General features: G+C 33.6%; 1 protein-coding gene across 4 annotated transcripts in view; it reads left to right on the forward strand.

Annotated features, from left to right (window-relative positions):
- The window catches only part of LOC131805502 (dual specificity calcium/calmodulin-dependent 3',5'-cyclic nucleotide phosphodiesterase 1-like), a 126,060-nt gene that overhangs the window by 104,425 nt on the left and 4,168 nt on the right, over positions 1-17,467 (forward strand). For all 4 annotated transcript variants that reach the window (XM_059128707.1, XM_059128708.1, XM_059128709.1 and 1 more), the window contains 2 exons: positions 15,845-16,094; positions 16,167-17,358. In XM_059128707.1, the coding sequence (XP_058984690.1) occupies positions 15,845-16,094; positions 16,167-17,358 (1,442 nt within the window). The remainder of the gene's footprint in view (positions 1-15,844; positions 16,095-16,166; positions 17,359-17,467) is intronic.

The following is a 17,467-nucleotide window of genomic DNA, read 5'->3' on the forward strand; positions in this document are numbered from 1 at the left end:
ATTAAATTATGCATTTCTATGTTAAATTGAAAGTATTTTTTTAATTATTTGTGTGTGACTTGCGTTACTAGTTTTGTTATGGTAGCATATCCTTGTTATTGTATGCTTGTATTTGTACTTGTTCCCTTTAATATTCTAGTAGATGTTCTTCTGCGTCCTCCACTACATTATCCTACTCCAGTGCCTCCTTGAGTGTTACCATGGCGAATAGACGTAGCCGACACCACGTATCTGTACAACACCAACAACACGAGTCCAATAACAACAACGACAGAAACAACTTTAACAATAATAATTATCCACTGGGGTTGGTTACATTTAAAGTATTCTCCTTGTTTGGTCTTCCATCCAATAGCTGTGAGATGTGTGTATACATAGTAATATATATAGATGTAGTATATTTGTCGTTCTCATTGTTGTGTGTTTATAATAGAAAAATCAAATCGAAAGATTTCATCTGATCGATGTGCTGCACTCGAGATATGTTTTAAGTCAAAATGTTATTAACATAAACATTTAAGTGGTAAAAATATGTTAACGAGTAGAGGGTGTCAAACACATTCAGCTGTAATATGATTAGAAAATGAACGAATTCTATGGACAGCACTACGATATAGTAACTAATCAATTCGATTGTAGAGTCTGTGTATGTAAATATGTTATTTATTTTTAAGTACATATATTAATTTGTATACTTTGATTGGTATTTTTGGGTTGCAGTGTAATGGAGGGGTGTATATGTTCGGAGGGGTGTATCTATTAACACTCGGTCACATTTATAACAGGTTTCAAATGACATTCATACCCATTCGATCGAATGGTAGACTCTGGGTAGTTAGAAATGTTTATGTTGAGAATTGTTTTTGACATTAAGTACATTAATAAACCATTTAACAAACTCAGGTTAGGCGGTAAAATTTGCAGGTTTGCAAAATTAATTGTCGAAGAAAAATTTCTGTATTAGTACAGCACAGAAATATTTCTAAAAATAAACAGAAATATCAAAATAACAACAATATTGCATAGTTTTTTGTGTTGTTTATGATCCGTATAGAATTATTCACAAAAGTTACTTTGATAAATTGGTTATGACGAACCGGCGGAGGAGTTGCACAAATCTTAATACGGCGGCCTTATAAGTATTGAATCATATAGAGGTTGTGCTGTGACTGGAGAACACCTGACGTCATTACACTATTCATTTTTTTAAAGAATACCGACAAATCGAAGAATAATTTGAAATTATTTTTTAATACTTCAATTAATTTTAAAGACTTGGCCACTTTATCGAACTGATAATACTTCGTAGACAGGCGTCTATTAAACAAGGCTGTGTAAACGCTGATTGTAGCAATCAATTATTTAAAAAATAAACAAAAAAATCTATATATTTTTGTGGGTGCGTATGTATTTGGCAAAAGCAACATCACATTGTTTCGTCTTAGTCAAAAACTGGAGACACTATATGATCTACAAATAAAAACCTGTGTCCCAGTACATGGCATGGCTCTCCTAAAAACCCCATATCAGTTGTATTGACTTTGTCAAGCGAACAATACCTGTGTTTGTTTGAATAAAAAAACAAAAAGCGTTTTTACTTAAAATATTAGTTATTAGGCTATGGGTCTGTGCGTCGGAATGTATAAACAACACACAACATATTCAAAAGGGTTCCAAACTGTTATGGCAAAAAATAAATTAGTAACTTTTAAATCATTGACTGTGATCGCACATGTGAATGGACGACGATCAAATACGAAGGTTCGCAAAGCGATTTTGTGTCTTTAAAATGTTTTGATTTGTTGATTGTTCGAATTAATATAGAATAGAAATGCTGCAGCAAGAACCGACGCCATCGCTGCAATACGGGATAAATAAAATGTATGTAAACCACAATTTATAACTAGACCAGTTGACGAGTTATAAACGTCGGTAAAATTAACTGAGACAAATACTTTTCATTATATGTGTTCATATCTACAAAGATAATGTGATTGTGTTTTTATATAAAAAAAACAATTGTTGTGTGTAACATGTACCTACATATAGTTACACTGATCCGAATTTCGTTTAATATTTTAATTTAAGCACATCTTGTTAGCAATGCTAGATGAATTCTATGTTATAATGAGAGATTTTCGGTTTCTTTATTAGGGTAGTCAAACCCCTAATAGAGAAATGTAAATTTAAAATACTCAAGTGAAAATATCCGAAACTGAACTAATGACTTCAGCAAGCTCAACGGTATTTGTTGGATTGTATTTGAAAATTGTTTGGTCAATTTGAAGGTCATGATGTGTTCGAAATGTTAACAAGTTTTGTTACAAAGTCTGACGAAGTACGTTCATATTAATTTTATGTCTGACTTCACTTTGGTATTGTTCTCCCTTCAAATTTGTCAAATTTGCCCATTATTTTCGTGGGGTTATAATCAATCATCAGTTTTTTTTTTTGCTTCTATCTTCTATAGTCCTTGAATCGGTATAACAGAAATGAATAATAACACAGGAACTCGTCCAGAAATTGCGAACATTTTCATGTCGTATTCGCGCCACGAATCGTCTTTAACTTATTATTTGTCTCATTTAAAGGCAATCTATCTATCTATCAATTCATAGTCACGGCAACATCAATACATACATTGAACTGATACCACTACTGTTTCAGTCCATGCCCAGTGATATCCATTACAGGCCACCTTCACTCTGCCCTAACAACCACAATCGGTGATAACATGATTTTGGCCATTGCGAAATTGACCTAAAATCGGCAATTTGAATCGTTAGTGCGACTGGAGGGAGGAAGTCGTTTCATAGTAACCAAATGAAAGTTCGCATTTTATTATCATCGCGGTGGATACTCATTCAAATTACAATGCCCTTATTGTGTTGGTTTGTATGTTTAGGGGCGGAGTGAGGCTAACCTATGAAATGAAAACTCTTCTGGTTTTGTTGGGGAAGCCGCAAAATGCGACTTCCCCATACTTTATTCAAATTAGAACTGAAATAATATTATCTTACAAAAATTAACTTAAGGTAAATGAAGAATAAAGTGAGCGTGGGAAAACGCTTAGTAAGCATAATGCACGCTTACTATCTCGGAGCAGTGCGGACAACATACCTCAATAAAGTGAGGGTGTAAAGTTACATACTGAATGTATTGTAACTTGAGTAAAAGCATACTATTAGTTGGATACAGAAGGTATGCCAACTTGGACAAATATGTAAACCAGTATGATACGTTGTCATACGGAAGGTATGGCAACATGGATGAATCAAACACACTACACCTCCCTTTTTAACAAAGAATAATCAACGGTTTAAGTTGATTATTCTTAGTTGAGTTTAAGTCGTATAATTTTATAATTCATGAATTTTATTCACATAAATTTACAATTAACAGTCAGTGCTGGCATTATTTAAATTTAGTTCTGGTTTATTTTAAAATTACGTTTAATGTTTATAAGTTACTCATATTTGTTTTTTTTTTTTTTGTATAAAGACTAATGCTTACATATATATTTAACTTTACTTATTTAATACGGTTACAATTTTTGTTCTATAATATATGTTGTAGTAAATAAAAATTATTACATGAGAATAACGAAAAATAGCAAAAAAATTTTTTTTGAACTTAAACGATATCTATAAAATATAATTTATGATTTGTAAAACTCAAATATAATTTTATAAAATTTTGTTGTGGGATCTTAAATTTTAATATAAGTGATTTAATATGTTTTTTTTTTTCATTATTTTACATATATACATATTTTTTTATTAATTAATAGATGTATTCTTATATATTAGTTTACTAAGTCGAATTGAAAAGTTAAATGATCTAAAGTAGATTTAGATTATTGCTATATATGTATGTTTATATATTATTACTATGTATTACTATATATATGTATGTTTTTATATTATTACTATGTATTACTATATATATGTATGTTTTTATATTATTACTATGTATTATATTATTATATTTTCATAGGTACTGGCCAGTTATCTATGTTTTATGTAAGTTTTATAATTTATTGTATGTATATGCTAAATTTATATATACGTATATTTTAGAGGCAGAGTTATATTTAAAAGGCAGTTAAAAAAAAACAATATTTTCAATATTTTTGTTCTTAATTCAAGTTATTGCTTAATGCATTGAACAATTTTAAACGGTTTTTATGTACTTCAATACTTTTTCTGTCCGACGATGACAGCGTGCAATTCCCATTAGAATCTATATTTTCGACAGAATAGGGGCCTTTGAATAATTGTTCCAATTTATGGCCGCCATTATTCTCTACTAGTACTAAATCTCCTATTTGTACGTGTAAAGGATTAGCCGTTTTGTCATATTGTAATTTATTGGAGAATTTTGATTGAGTAATCATTTTGGCAGCTCGTTGTCTTGCCATTTGGAGTCTGTACTTCACTTCTTTTTCATAAGAGTCAACATTATAAAGTGGATCTACAGTGTTAAAACCAATAGAATCAATGATATTTGGAATTTTGCCGAAAACCAATTCATACGGACAATAACCATGGATTGTTGATGGAGTAGTATTAAAACAGTATGTAAAATATTTAAGCCATTCGTCCCAATCCGTTCGTTCTAATGACACATAAGAACGAATATATTCATTAAATGTCCTATGTGACCTTTCTATGGATCCAACTGTTTGATGGTGGTATGCTGTTGAGGGAGCATGTTTCACATCCAACATATTAAAAAGTTCCTGCAGGGTCTGGTTTTTATACTCAGTTCCTCTGTCAGTTAAAACTTTTCTCATTGGTCCATATGTAAGTACAAAGTTTTCAAATATTGCCGTAGCTATTGTTTTTGCCGTTTTATCGGGTACTGGTATAGTTACCAGGTACTTGGTGAGATCACATATTATTGTTACTGCGTATTCGTTACCGCTGTTTGACTTAATAAATGGGCCTATTGTATCAATAACGAGAATATCAAAGGCACTTGCTGGCGTTTCCGTTATACACATAGGTTCTTTCGTCCTTTTAAGGGACTTGTTCTCTTGGCATTTACTGCAATTTTTAACATAGTTTTTGATGTCTTTAGACATTCCTTTCCAACGATATTTATTGCGGAGTTTTTCTGACATTCTTTTGATGCCAGGGTGACCTCCGTATAATGGGTCATTATGATACGTTTGTAGGAGTTTTCTTTTCTGCTCGTCAGCAGATATTTTCTTTAATTTTGGCGTTAACGCTATTGTTAGTTTCTTTAATAACTGGTTCGCACAGTTTTTGAAATCATTGATTCGAATCATATTGAATAAATCCTCATTTAATGAGAGTTGCAACTTGAATATTCCCTTATTACCGGTTATTTTTTCCAACCTAGGAATGAATTGACTTAGATCAAAGCTTCCATTAGTAATAAGGTCATCAATCTTTACATTTTCTAAAGTTTTTCTCCCGTATTTAAGGATACACTTTGGAGTTGTACCAGAGAGAAAAAACTTTAGGCGAACACTTTTCTTTACCTCCTTTGCATTTAGTGGTTCGTAGACCCTAGGAATGTCTGACACGCTTGTTAATTTTTTATCTTTTTGTGTTTGGTCTTTCTTTCTTTTGGTCGTTAAACCTTATCAAGACCGTTTCCGACTGAAGCAGCCCTGATATAATATTTTCGCAATGTCTTTTTATGCAACTGGTAAAGAGTTACCAGTAGTTGCGCGGCTAGTTAAGCGATAATTATAATAAGGTAAATAGTAGGATGCTCAACCTTAAGCACAATGTCATTTACTACATTGGCATTCGGTTTGTCTATTTTAGATTCTGAGTCACCCATTGTTTAACAATGTAAAACCAAGCTGATAAAGATTTTATAGATTTGATGATATTTATGTTTGAGTTGAATTTGTCTGAATGTAATTAATCAATTCAAGTATCCCCGATTATATGTTATCAAATTCGGAGGCACCGCCAAAAATATTGCATGTAAACAAAAACAGAATGGAAACAATAAATATTTAAATGTTGTTTTTTTTTTTTATATAGTTTGCCTTTGTTGTCGTGGTATATATTATATAAATATAAGTGTTTTGTTTTAATTATTTGCATTTAATAATGTATAGGGGTTGTTGTTGCAGTTTTTTGGTTAATGCTAGAACTAAAATCTGTATTGCTGTTGTGTTAAGTTAATATTTTAACAATAATAATTTTAAGGGGACATTATTTTTCTGCTAGTGTGGGTGGTCGATATTATCCTTGTTGCACTTCTTTAAAAACAAAAGGGGGTTACCTGTTATTGTAGTTGCTTGTTTGTTTTGTTTATTTTCTTAGACATAGATTTTCACATCGTTGGTGTATTTCTTCGAGAACTCGACAGGCATCCCACAATACAGCATTTGCGAATTTCTGGCATTATGGTATTTGTTTGTAAAAATTATCTGCAATATATGGAATATGAAGACGAACGCTTTCCTTTTCTCTACTTTTTCACTGTTCTTCCTTCGCCAATTTCATCCTTTCTTCTGCTTTTTTTTGGATTAATTTCTTTTTGGATTAATTTCTTTCTCTTTGGATTAATTTCTTTCTCGATGAGAGGCAGGAGATTGCGAGAGTGAAAGTGCACAGCTCCTTTTTGTTCTCTTTTAACTTTTCATTCATTACTGGTTTCTGCACATACGTGTATTCGGAAATCTCAAGACCCCGTTTGTTTATGTGGTGTTTCGCTGATAGTTGTTGTTCACAATAGAGAATGTCAGAATCAGTCACATGCAGCTTTTGTTTTATTATGTCAATGTTTTTCTTTTTTTTTTGTTTGTTGTATAAAAAAAATTATATTTTAACCTTGTATTGGTTTTTGCTTCCATTTTTAAGTTATTTTTTAAATGGCCTATTACGATTTTTTGTGGATTTTTTAAAGTTGTTTATTTTGTGTTTGAATTTACTTTTTTTTCAATTTTTTATCTTGTTTCAACTAGCAAAAAAAATCGTTTTTTTTTTCTTATTTTTTCCTTGTGTTGTTTTTAGGTTTTTTTTTTTTTCTCGTTGTTTTTTGAAGATTTTTTTATGTTTTGTTTGATATTATCTGAGCAAAGTTTTCTTCTGCTTTCTCATATTCAAATGATTCATTTTTTTTCTTTTCTTTTTTTGGCATTCATCTTTTTGTAAATCATTTTTTTTTTGGTTTGTTTGTTTGAATTTCACATATAGTTGTTGTTGTTGTTAAATCCTTTTTCGATTGATACTTAAACAAGGATCATTAATCAAATCAATTGTTTCTTTGTCTTTTTTTAGCAAACCCGAGGCATTTTTCTTTCTTTTTTCTATTTATAATTTACGAGCTGGCACGGTCTGTGTTGCTGGTCCATAGTTTAAGCGTTTAATATATATAGATTATCCGAAATCACATTATACATGGTGCACCACTTTTGTAGATTTTAAAGTTTTTTTTTTTTGTTTGGCAGGATCGCCATGAAATGAAAACTCTTCTGGTTTTGTTGGGGAAGCCGCAAAATGCGACTTCCCCATACTTTATTCAAATTAGAACTGAAATAATATTATCTTACAAAAATTAACTTAAGGTAAATGAAGAATAAAGTGAGCGTGGGAAAACGTTTAGTAAGCATAATGCACGCTTACTATCTCGGAGCAGTGCGGACAACATACCTCAATAAAGTGAGGGTGTAAAGTTACATACTGAATGTATTGTAACTTGAGTAAAAGCATACTATTAGTTGGATACAGAAGGTATGCCAACTTGGACAAATATGTAAACCAGTATGATACGTTGTCATACGGAAGGTATGGCAACATGGATGAATCAAACACACTACACCTAGTTCCTAAAAGTCCTGTAATTGTAGAATGATGTTGCTACCCAATGCATAGGAAAACACATCAGAATATACTTACATTGTGTGTGCGAATAATGGTGTAGTATGTTTACATTTATTAATAAATGTACAATCGCAATTTTCCCAAATATGATACAAAACACTTCTGTATGTGGTATATTAATATTATGTTACCGAACATACGTCATGTTTGCCCTTAATGCATATTAAGCTGTGACGGGCTAGCCTAGCTATTTGAAATGGTAGACATTTATGTACCTTCCTGTGAAATTTGAAATGAGTTTCTTAAGGTTGTGTAAATTGGCATCTATCTCTTAAATATTTTGTGGTTGCTATTCATTTAACATCATCTCTATAGAAATCTCATTGACTAAATATCTACATATTCATGGGCTTTCAGCTGGACAGAATCTTGTGACCGAAATTGTTTAAATTTTAATAAAGGAAGATATTTTTAACGGTCGTTCTGGGACTATAATCTCCGATATTTTACTTTGATTTTCTCGATCTAGCATACCATATTTAAAGCCACACAAACCGAGAATAAAACAGCTCAAGCCTACCAACATACAAAAACCAAGGCATTTTTTATCATAACTTATATATTGCTATTGGGACTGGACTATAATTAATGTTGATACATGATACATGCTTGCTTATAGGCGTAATGATCAAAACTGTTATTTAGAATTTGTTGAGTAATTTTGTTCTATATTAATATGAATGTACCGTGAGTTATCCTAAAAGAGTGAGTTAATAATACAGAATCGAGCGTCGTAATAAAAAATAATGAAATTGTGTAACTGAATAGTACTCTTCTAGCAACATTATTTCATATTCGTTTAATGTTCAGCATCATTAAGGAATAACGTTACATTGGCATGTCGGACATTGTTCTTATTATCCGAGAAAGTTTTATGTAGACATAAAAATAAATGTTATTTCTGCTACCATTGACATTGGATGCTCCTTAGATGAAAAATATCTTGGGATTGGTTGAATCATCATGCATCATTAATAAAACGTTCGTGGGTTTCTTACTCTTATTCCGCCATAACCGTTTGGATAATGTCATCGTTTGAGTTGAATTTGTAAATGAAACGGCATAGATGATCGAAATTAAAAAAAAAACACTTGATTAGACATTTCTATAAGTAATTCGTGTTGTAGTTTCGATTGGCCTAGTTTTGATGTTTTAAGGGTGTCTGTGTCAGCTTAGGAAATAATATAACGGTTTGCTTAAAATGTTTAATTTTTTTTCCAAAAATTGGAATAGCAAAACTTAACTCCTGACATGCAAATCCCATAAATGGCTACCCAAACAGCCAGTGGTTTGTCCTTCGAGGGTTACTTGTGCTCATACAATATTTGTTTGTGTGTATGTACCTATTTGCATTTGTGAAGTGAAGATAAAAAACTTTGGGTCAAATGGAAGAAATACCCCAACATTTTCAGGTGTTTTTCTATCTGTTCTCGAGATTATCATTCATTGCTGTTGTTGTGGCTAGAACTCACAGCCAATTAATGGAAAAGCCATAGCAATTGTTAGTACCAGCAATAATAACAAGAACGACAACAACGCTACCTAAGGAACAATAAAAATTTATTTGCTTTTAGGATTTCGGATGACATTTCATGACTCGATAGCATTTCTTTTATTTGTTGATGTTGGTGGTTAGTTGGTGTTTATGGCCCAAAATGCCAAAGCAGCCACACTAACAACTGGATGATACCGTCTTCTGTATATGTATGTACGAAAGGCAATACTTGTACTAAATTTCGTTCTCGTAGTGGCAACATAATTGATATCCTTTTCTTGTGGAATCCTTATAGAAACAAATTTATAACGTTAATCGCAATAGCGTGAGCTAGCCAAAGTATTGCAGCAAAAACGAAACAAATTTGCGCCACTGAAAGAGTAACAGACAATAACGGACGCCTAGGTAAAACGTTGAATGGGGCAGCGGGAGTGGGAAAATGTTTTTCTTTAATTTCCATCGAAAGAAATAAACTAAACTGGTGGACATTTCGAGAGATGGATAAATGGATGGATGGTTCATGAAGTTAAATTTTTTGCCAGCATTTAGTTTAAATTGTAACTTCGGACTATTGAGTCGCGTCTAATGCCATCAACGGTTGTACGAAACATAACATCCTAAAACGTCCCTTATATACATACGTGCAGTCTTATGTGAACATAAAATACGAATTTGCAATTGTCACTTGTGGATGATGAGTGCGTGGAAATGCGTGCCAAATAGATACAAATTTTGATCTACTCAAGACACTCATACCAGTTTTTATCCAATGTGAATATCTCAATCTGTCAGTAATCTGAACATACGACTTAAATATTGAAAAGATTTTCGTGCAGAAGCGTCATGAGTCGCTTAAGACGTGAAAATAGTCGCAACAGTATAATTACCGTGGAATTAATTCAGTTCATAATTCAGTATCGAGCTAAGGAGTCCAAAAAAAGGTGTGCAATCCTTTTGATTTCTCAATATTTGTTCCAATTGGATTCAAGTTTCCAGCGGAGCCTTTGTTGAATTCTGTTTGTGTGTGTTTGCGCTTGCTTCAAGACTACGTTGAAGTTTCTTATATCCTAAATGTTGTATTTCGATGACATAAGGAAAGTGTTAAAAAATTGTTTACGAATTCGTAGAAAGATCTGCACAAATTGTAACGTTTTGTATTCCCTCAACCCGTAACACCGTAGTCATTGTTGAATGAAAAATAGAAATATTTAGATCAAGTGAGTGTTGTGAAGCAACAAATGCACTGTTTTTACAAATGAATGAAAAAGAGGTAATAATTTTGAACGATGCCACCAGGTAATACATATGTGACATGTGATAATTAAAATAAACAGGGCCAAATGATCCCGTAAAGGTATCATTGCAGTTGTGATTATTTCAATATGATTGGATAACAGAGCAATGATCAAACCAGTAAAGAAAGTCTTCAAGTCGGGCGGGGCCGACTTTATGATACCCTACACCATTTTGCTAATTAAGTAGAGCTCCACATAACAATTAAAAGTTTTTATGGGAGAATTCAATCATACAAGCTATGATTATAATTATAATTAAAAGTTCAAAGGGCTAAATATGCCGAAGCATTTGTATCTTTTAAATTCGGAATTGTATTGCCCATTTGGTGCATAATTAATTTGAAATCGGATAAAGATATATATGGGAGCTATATCCAAATCTGAATCGATCTCGATAAAATTTGGCAAAGATATTTCTGAGCTGTATTTGATATATTTCCCCAAATATTGTTGTTGCATAGTGCATATTACGGGTGGACAAAAATAACAAATCGGATGAACAATATATATGGGAGCTATAGCTATATCTGAACCGATTTCGATCAAATTTGGTATACATATTTTTAGGCCTAATTTGGTTGTATATGCAAAATTCCATACAATTCGGGCTGATGTTGGTGCACAATAAAAGGCAAATCGGACGAAGATATATATGGGAGCTATATCTAAATTTTGACCGATTATCTCCAATTTCAATAGGGTTCGTCCAAACAAAAGATCTTTGCAAAATTTCATCTGGATCGGGCAATAAATGCGACCTGTACTTTGTTTACAAAAATACATGGACAGACGGACGGACGGACATGCATAAATCGACTCAGAATGTGATTCTATGCAGATCATTAAAAGGAACTATGGGTCTTTCTCGTTTCCTTCTGCCTGTTACAAACAAATGCACAAAGACATAATACCCTGACCACCTTGTGGTGTAGGGTATAAAAAGAAAAGTGTTTATTTTTATAGCTTTTTAAAAAGGGCGTATATAAAATATTTTTTAGACAAATTTAGAGGAGTATCATAGGAAAAAAGAATAAAAGAAGCCGCCACTTTTGACACTATTTCAAAAAAGCGTATTACATGAAACAAAGACAGTAAATATATCCCATCTTTAACTTTATGAATGTTGAATTTGAAATGTTAAAATTTACTATTTTATTTTGTTTTTGATTCGAATCTGTAGATATATATAGTTTTATATAGTTTACAAATTCGCTCTTAAAAGCCAGTCTGGATGTATTTAATTGTTGGCTCTATTTTTCCTCTATTTTATGGTGAACTATTTTGCTCGATTTATGGTTGGATACATGGTAGAAAAATACAGGTAGATGCATAAACGATTGGGAGCATTGATATTTCAAAAAAATGTAAATGTTTTTTCTAATATAAGTAGATTTTAATTCGCGTTTTTCAACATTTTTTACAAATTTAAATAATTTTTCATTCAATCAGCAACATTCAACATTTTTAATTCCAAAATTGGTTTTACAGTTCATTGTCCCAGCAGCTGTTTCGATGCGTCTACCTATAGTCTTTTACCATGGTTGGATAATTAGGCATGTCAATTGTCATGTTAGGGACTTGTTTTAATTTAGAGACATTTTTTTATAAAGCAAGGACTGAATCACATGGAAATACGCATACTGTCGTGAAACCTTTTTACTAAATAAGGCCAACTTTTGCACAAAATAGTTTCGTCTTTAAAAATTACCTACACCACAAGGTGGTCAGGGTATTATGTCTTTGTGCATTTGTTTGTAACAGGCAGAAGGAAACGAGATAGACCCATAGTTCCTTTTGATGATCTGCATAGAATCACATTCTGAGTCGATTTATGCATGTCCGTCCGTCCGTCCGTCCATCCGTCTGTCCGTCTGTCCATGTATTTTTGTAAACAAAGTACAGGTCGCATTTATTGCCCGATCCAGATGAAATTTTGCACAGATCATTTGTTTGGCCCAAGGACGAACCCTATTGAAATTGGAAATAATCGGTCAAAATTTAGATATAGCTCCCATATATATCTTCGTCCGATTTGCCTTTTATTGCGCACCAAACGTGTAATATCAGCCCGAATTGTATGGAATTTTGCATATACACCCAAATTAGGCCTGAAAATATGTATGCCAAATTTGATCGAAATCGGTTCAGATATAGCTATAGCTCCCATATATATTGTTCATCCGATTTATTATTTTTGTCCACCGCCGCCATAATATGCACTCTACAACAACAATATTTGGGGAAATATATCAAATACAGCTCCGAAATATCTTTGCTAAATTTTATCGAGATCGGTTCAGATTTGGATATAGCTCCCATATATAACTTCGTCCGATTTACTTTTTATTGTGCACCAAACGTCTAATATTTGTCCAAATGGGATGGAATTTGGCACTTACGAGTCTATTGAGTCTAGAAGCTAGTATGCCAAATTTGATGGAAATCGGTTTAGATATAGCTATAGCTCCCATGTATATTGTTCATCCGATTTGTTATTTTTGTCCACCGCCGCCGTAATATGCACTCCGTAACAACGATATTCAGGGAAATATATCAAATACAGCTCAGAAATATCTTTGCTAAATTTTATCGAGATCGGTTCAGAATGGGCATTGGGCGTTATCCAAATGGGCAATACAATTCCGAATTTTAAAGATACAAATGCTTCGGCATATTTAGTCCTTTGAACTTTAAGTTATAATTATAATCATTGCGTGTATGATTGAATTCTCCCATAAAAACTTTTAATTGTTATGTGTAGCTCTACTGAATTAGCAAAGTGGTGTAGGCCGCCCGACTTTAAGACTTTCTTTACTGGTTCAATATTCTATTGGGTTTGTTTATTACTGGATAGTGCTGGTTTACAAAGGCTGATATCTTCTAAATCAAACAAAAAAGTATATAAGCAAGAAGTGAATCTTTACTTATTTATTTTTGCTTTTCGGAAATTTAAAATTACAATTAAAAATATTAAGAACAAATGAATTAATTTCATACTCTTAATAATTAATTCAAAATAATAGCAAATTTAAGAAATTTTCTTTGGGTCTAACTTTACGCACCTATCGCTCACATACTCAAAGGGTGTCACATCTTAAAAAATGCAATTTCGAGAAAACACATTTAATTCCAAAAACGGAATTTTTGAGTTATGCCATTCTTTGAGTAAACGAGTAATATGTACTCTATATTAATTTATGTTCGGAACACGCCTTCTTTTATCATTCCTCATATACAATTCAAATGTCTTTAAAGTTTTATCAATATCCGTTGTTGATATCAATGAGACAATTTTTTTTAGAAACATTAATTAATGACTTTGCCCTAATTGACACATTTTTATATTATCTGTCTTAAAGCGATTGGTTTATTAAAAATGTAAGCGTAAGATATCAAGATTGTCATAACTCAATTATCGATGCTAAATTACTCCATATTATATCTTAAAAGCTATTTAAACGGAGTAGGGTAGCTGAGCTCCAGTTACCGGCTCCAGAAGAGAATATTTAGAAGTAATTATTACTCAAAAATCGGTACTAAAACATAATCGGTAGCTTAAATTTACACACCATTATTCGACGTTTTTCACATATGCCAAGCGATTTTGGCGCGAAGTGGTTACAAGGGTTGCATATTTTTAAGAAATGCATACCAGAATACAGGCTTTGAATCAGCGAACGAAAACAAACGATACGAATATCGTACGGCTCACACGAAGTCACAAACTATTAAATTTTTTTCATCGTTCTGAACTCCAAACAGAACAGAACCAAAAACATTTCAATGCCAGAAATACACAAACAATACGATTGCCTTAATGTACTTCGGCTGTGGATTGCCGAGATGTATCGTTTGCAAACGAGTCGCCATGAAACGTTTCCAAACGTTTGCCGTGTAAAACGATGACTGGAACATTAAGAGCTGTCATTGTAAATATTGTTTTTTGTGTCTCTTTTCGTTGTATGATGTACAAATAAATAAATAAAATGCCATGGATTTAACTTAATATTACTTTGTACATTATTTAGAATGAGTTAATATACAGGGAAACGTTAGCAATGTATTTATATCGTACTGCTTCGTTTCCAATATTGTTTTTTTGTTGTTGCTTTGTTTTCGTTTCACTCACCGGCGCAAACAGTACAACTTAACAAACAAGTCCCGTTATCTTAATATCGATTTTGTTTCGTTTCCTACTTCGAGAAAATACAGAACGATACGATTGCATACTGTTCATATAGTTTATTTTCGTTCGCTGCTTTGAAGACCATCCACATCAAATATGTCAAATGTAACGCTTTAGTAACGACGGAACGTGTGACACAATGACGGGTATGTGGTGTCTTTCGGGTTCTACTTCTCATTTTCAATGCAAATTTAGATAACAATAACATCGGAATCTTCAGTTTAATGTTAATATAGAATTACATACGCATGAAATGTAGACAATATGTAGTGAATGCCAATGCCGACATACGTTTTTCCTCTGGTTTCCTTTTTAGTATTAATTAGATTTATTGTAAATACTGATGGAAAACTAATCATACCGCAAACTCTTACAAGAAAAAGAAAACAGAAATCAATGCAACCTATCTGTCAACGACTCACAAATTTGGACTAGTGAACTCTTAATTCATTGAGATTGAATTCGTTGATATAACTTATACTTCTGCGTAGTTCCGCTTTGCAAACACATACCGATAACACATTTCCGCACTTTGCATACCTACCAATACTCACATTTCACATACATACGCTATACTCAATAACAATAAACACTCACACATAATTATGATGCACAATTCCACTAACCGAACTACCAAACCCCAACACCACTAACTTGCCTGTATTAAGCCAACAAAAAAAAAAAAATACAGAAATTAGCGCACTCCCTAAACATAACAAGACTTTCTAATTTCATTTGATTTTGTTTCTCTGTTAAAAGAATTTTGAACTTTATTTAGGCTTTTGCTTTCCTAAATTAGATCCTAGTATTTTATTTTTTGTATTTACCGCTAAGTTTGTTGAAAAACCTTTAAATTTTTCCGTTCGAGTTTTTGTTTTTGGATTTTCGTTAGAACAAATCTTGCAACGAAATACTAATAATTGTGATTTTTATTTCTCCTTTGTCCTTCTAAAACTCCCAAAATATCCCACCAATTGTCCTTGAAACCCTATAGACGCCTCGCCGATGAAGACGATGAACTGTCCGAAGTGCAGCCGGATGCTGTCCCGCCAGAGGTGCGGGAATGGTTGGCATCCACATTTACGCGGCAGTTGGCTACCACGCGTAAGAAAACCGATGAGAAACCCAAGTTTCGTTCAGTGGCACATGCCATACGGGCTGGTATTTTTGTGGACCGCATTTATCGACGAGTTTCAAGTACTGCGCTTATGACTTTTCCTCCAGAGGTGGTCAAAGTGCTGAAGGTAAGGAGAAATAATGTCGGATTATGTTTAACGAACAGATGTAAATGGAATTTTTTCTTTGGTAAAATTTAGACATTGGACGACTGGTGTTTTGATGTATTCGCTTTGGCAGAGGCTGCCAATGGCCAACCTGTCAAATACATTGGCTATGACTTGCTCAACCGATACGGCATAATTCACAAGTTCAAAATTGCACCCGCTACCCTGGAAATATTTTTAAATCGAATCGAGGAGGGCTACTGCCGCTATCGCAATCCATATCACAATAACTTGCACGCGGCAGATGTCACCCAAACGGTCCACCACATGCTGTGCCAAACGGGCCTAATGAACTGGCTAACAGATCTCGAAATATTTGCCACCCTGTTGGCGGCTCTCATCCATGACTACGAACACACAGGAACGACCAACAATTTCCACGTGATGTCCGGCTCGGAGACCGCCTTGTTGTACAATGACCGCGCGGTCTTGGAAAATCATCACATAAGCGCCGCGTTTCGTTTGCTAAAAGATGATGACTGCAATGTGCTTTCGAATTTATCACGAGAGGAGTACCGCGAACTGAGAACACTCGTCATCGACATGGTGCTATCCACCGACATGTCCTTCCACTTTCAGCAACTGAAAAACATGAAAAATCTACTCACACTCAATGAGGCTACTGTTGATAAGTCTAAGGCTTTGGCCCTGGTCCTCCACTGTTGTGACATTTCGCATCCTGCCAAACGTTGGAATCTCCATCATCGCTGGACGATGTTGTTGCTGGAGGAATTCTTCCGCCAGGGTGATCTTGAAAGGGAATTGGGCCTGCCATTCAGCCCCTTGTGCGATCGTAATAACACTTTGGTGGCCGAATCACAGATTGGTTTTATCGATTTCATTGTGGATCCTAGTATGTCTGTCATGGCGGATATGTTGGAGCATGTTTTGGCACCAATAGCTCCGATGTGCAAGAACGTCAATGCAAGTATAGATGCCGGCGATGTGCCCGTTGACGGACCCACATCAACGGGTAGTACGAGTCGAAGTAATTTGAAAAATCGTCCAACCTGCGAAGCAATAACCGAAGACAATGAGAATAAATCTTCCGAAGATGCTAACAACTCCACACAGCCAGTGGCAACGCAAAGTAAGGGAGTTGTCAGCGGTGGCGGATCGAGTTCATCAGCTGCAACTGCATTTAAACATAAATTTACGATTCGTAAACCCTGGGTTGCGTGTCTAACTGACAATAAGAAAATATGGAAGGAACAAGCCATTAAAGGTACGTCCCATAAGAAAATCTGTATTTTTTTCTTTGAAGTGAAAAGGAAAAACTTTTAGATTTTCCAGAAATGTAAAATGGAAGAGAATAAATTGAGCTATTTTCTAAT

This window comes from Musca domestica, unplaced genomic scaffold (assembly GCF_030504385.1).
Source record: "Musca domestica strain aabys unplaced genomic scaffold, Musca_domestica.polishedcontigs.V.1.1 57, whole genome shotgun sequence".
Taxonomy (NCBI): Eukaryota; Metazoa; Arthropoda; class Insecta; order Diptera; family Muscidae; genus Musca; species Musca domestica.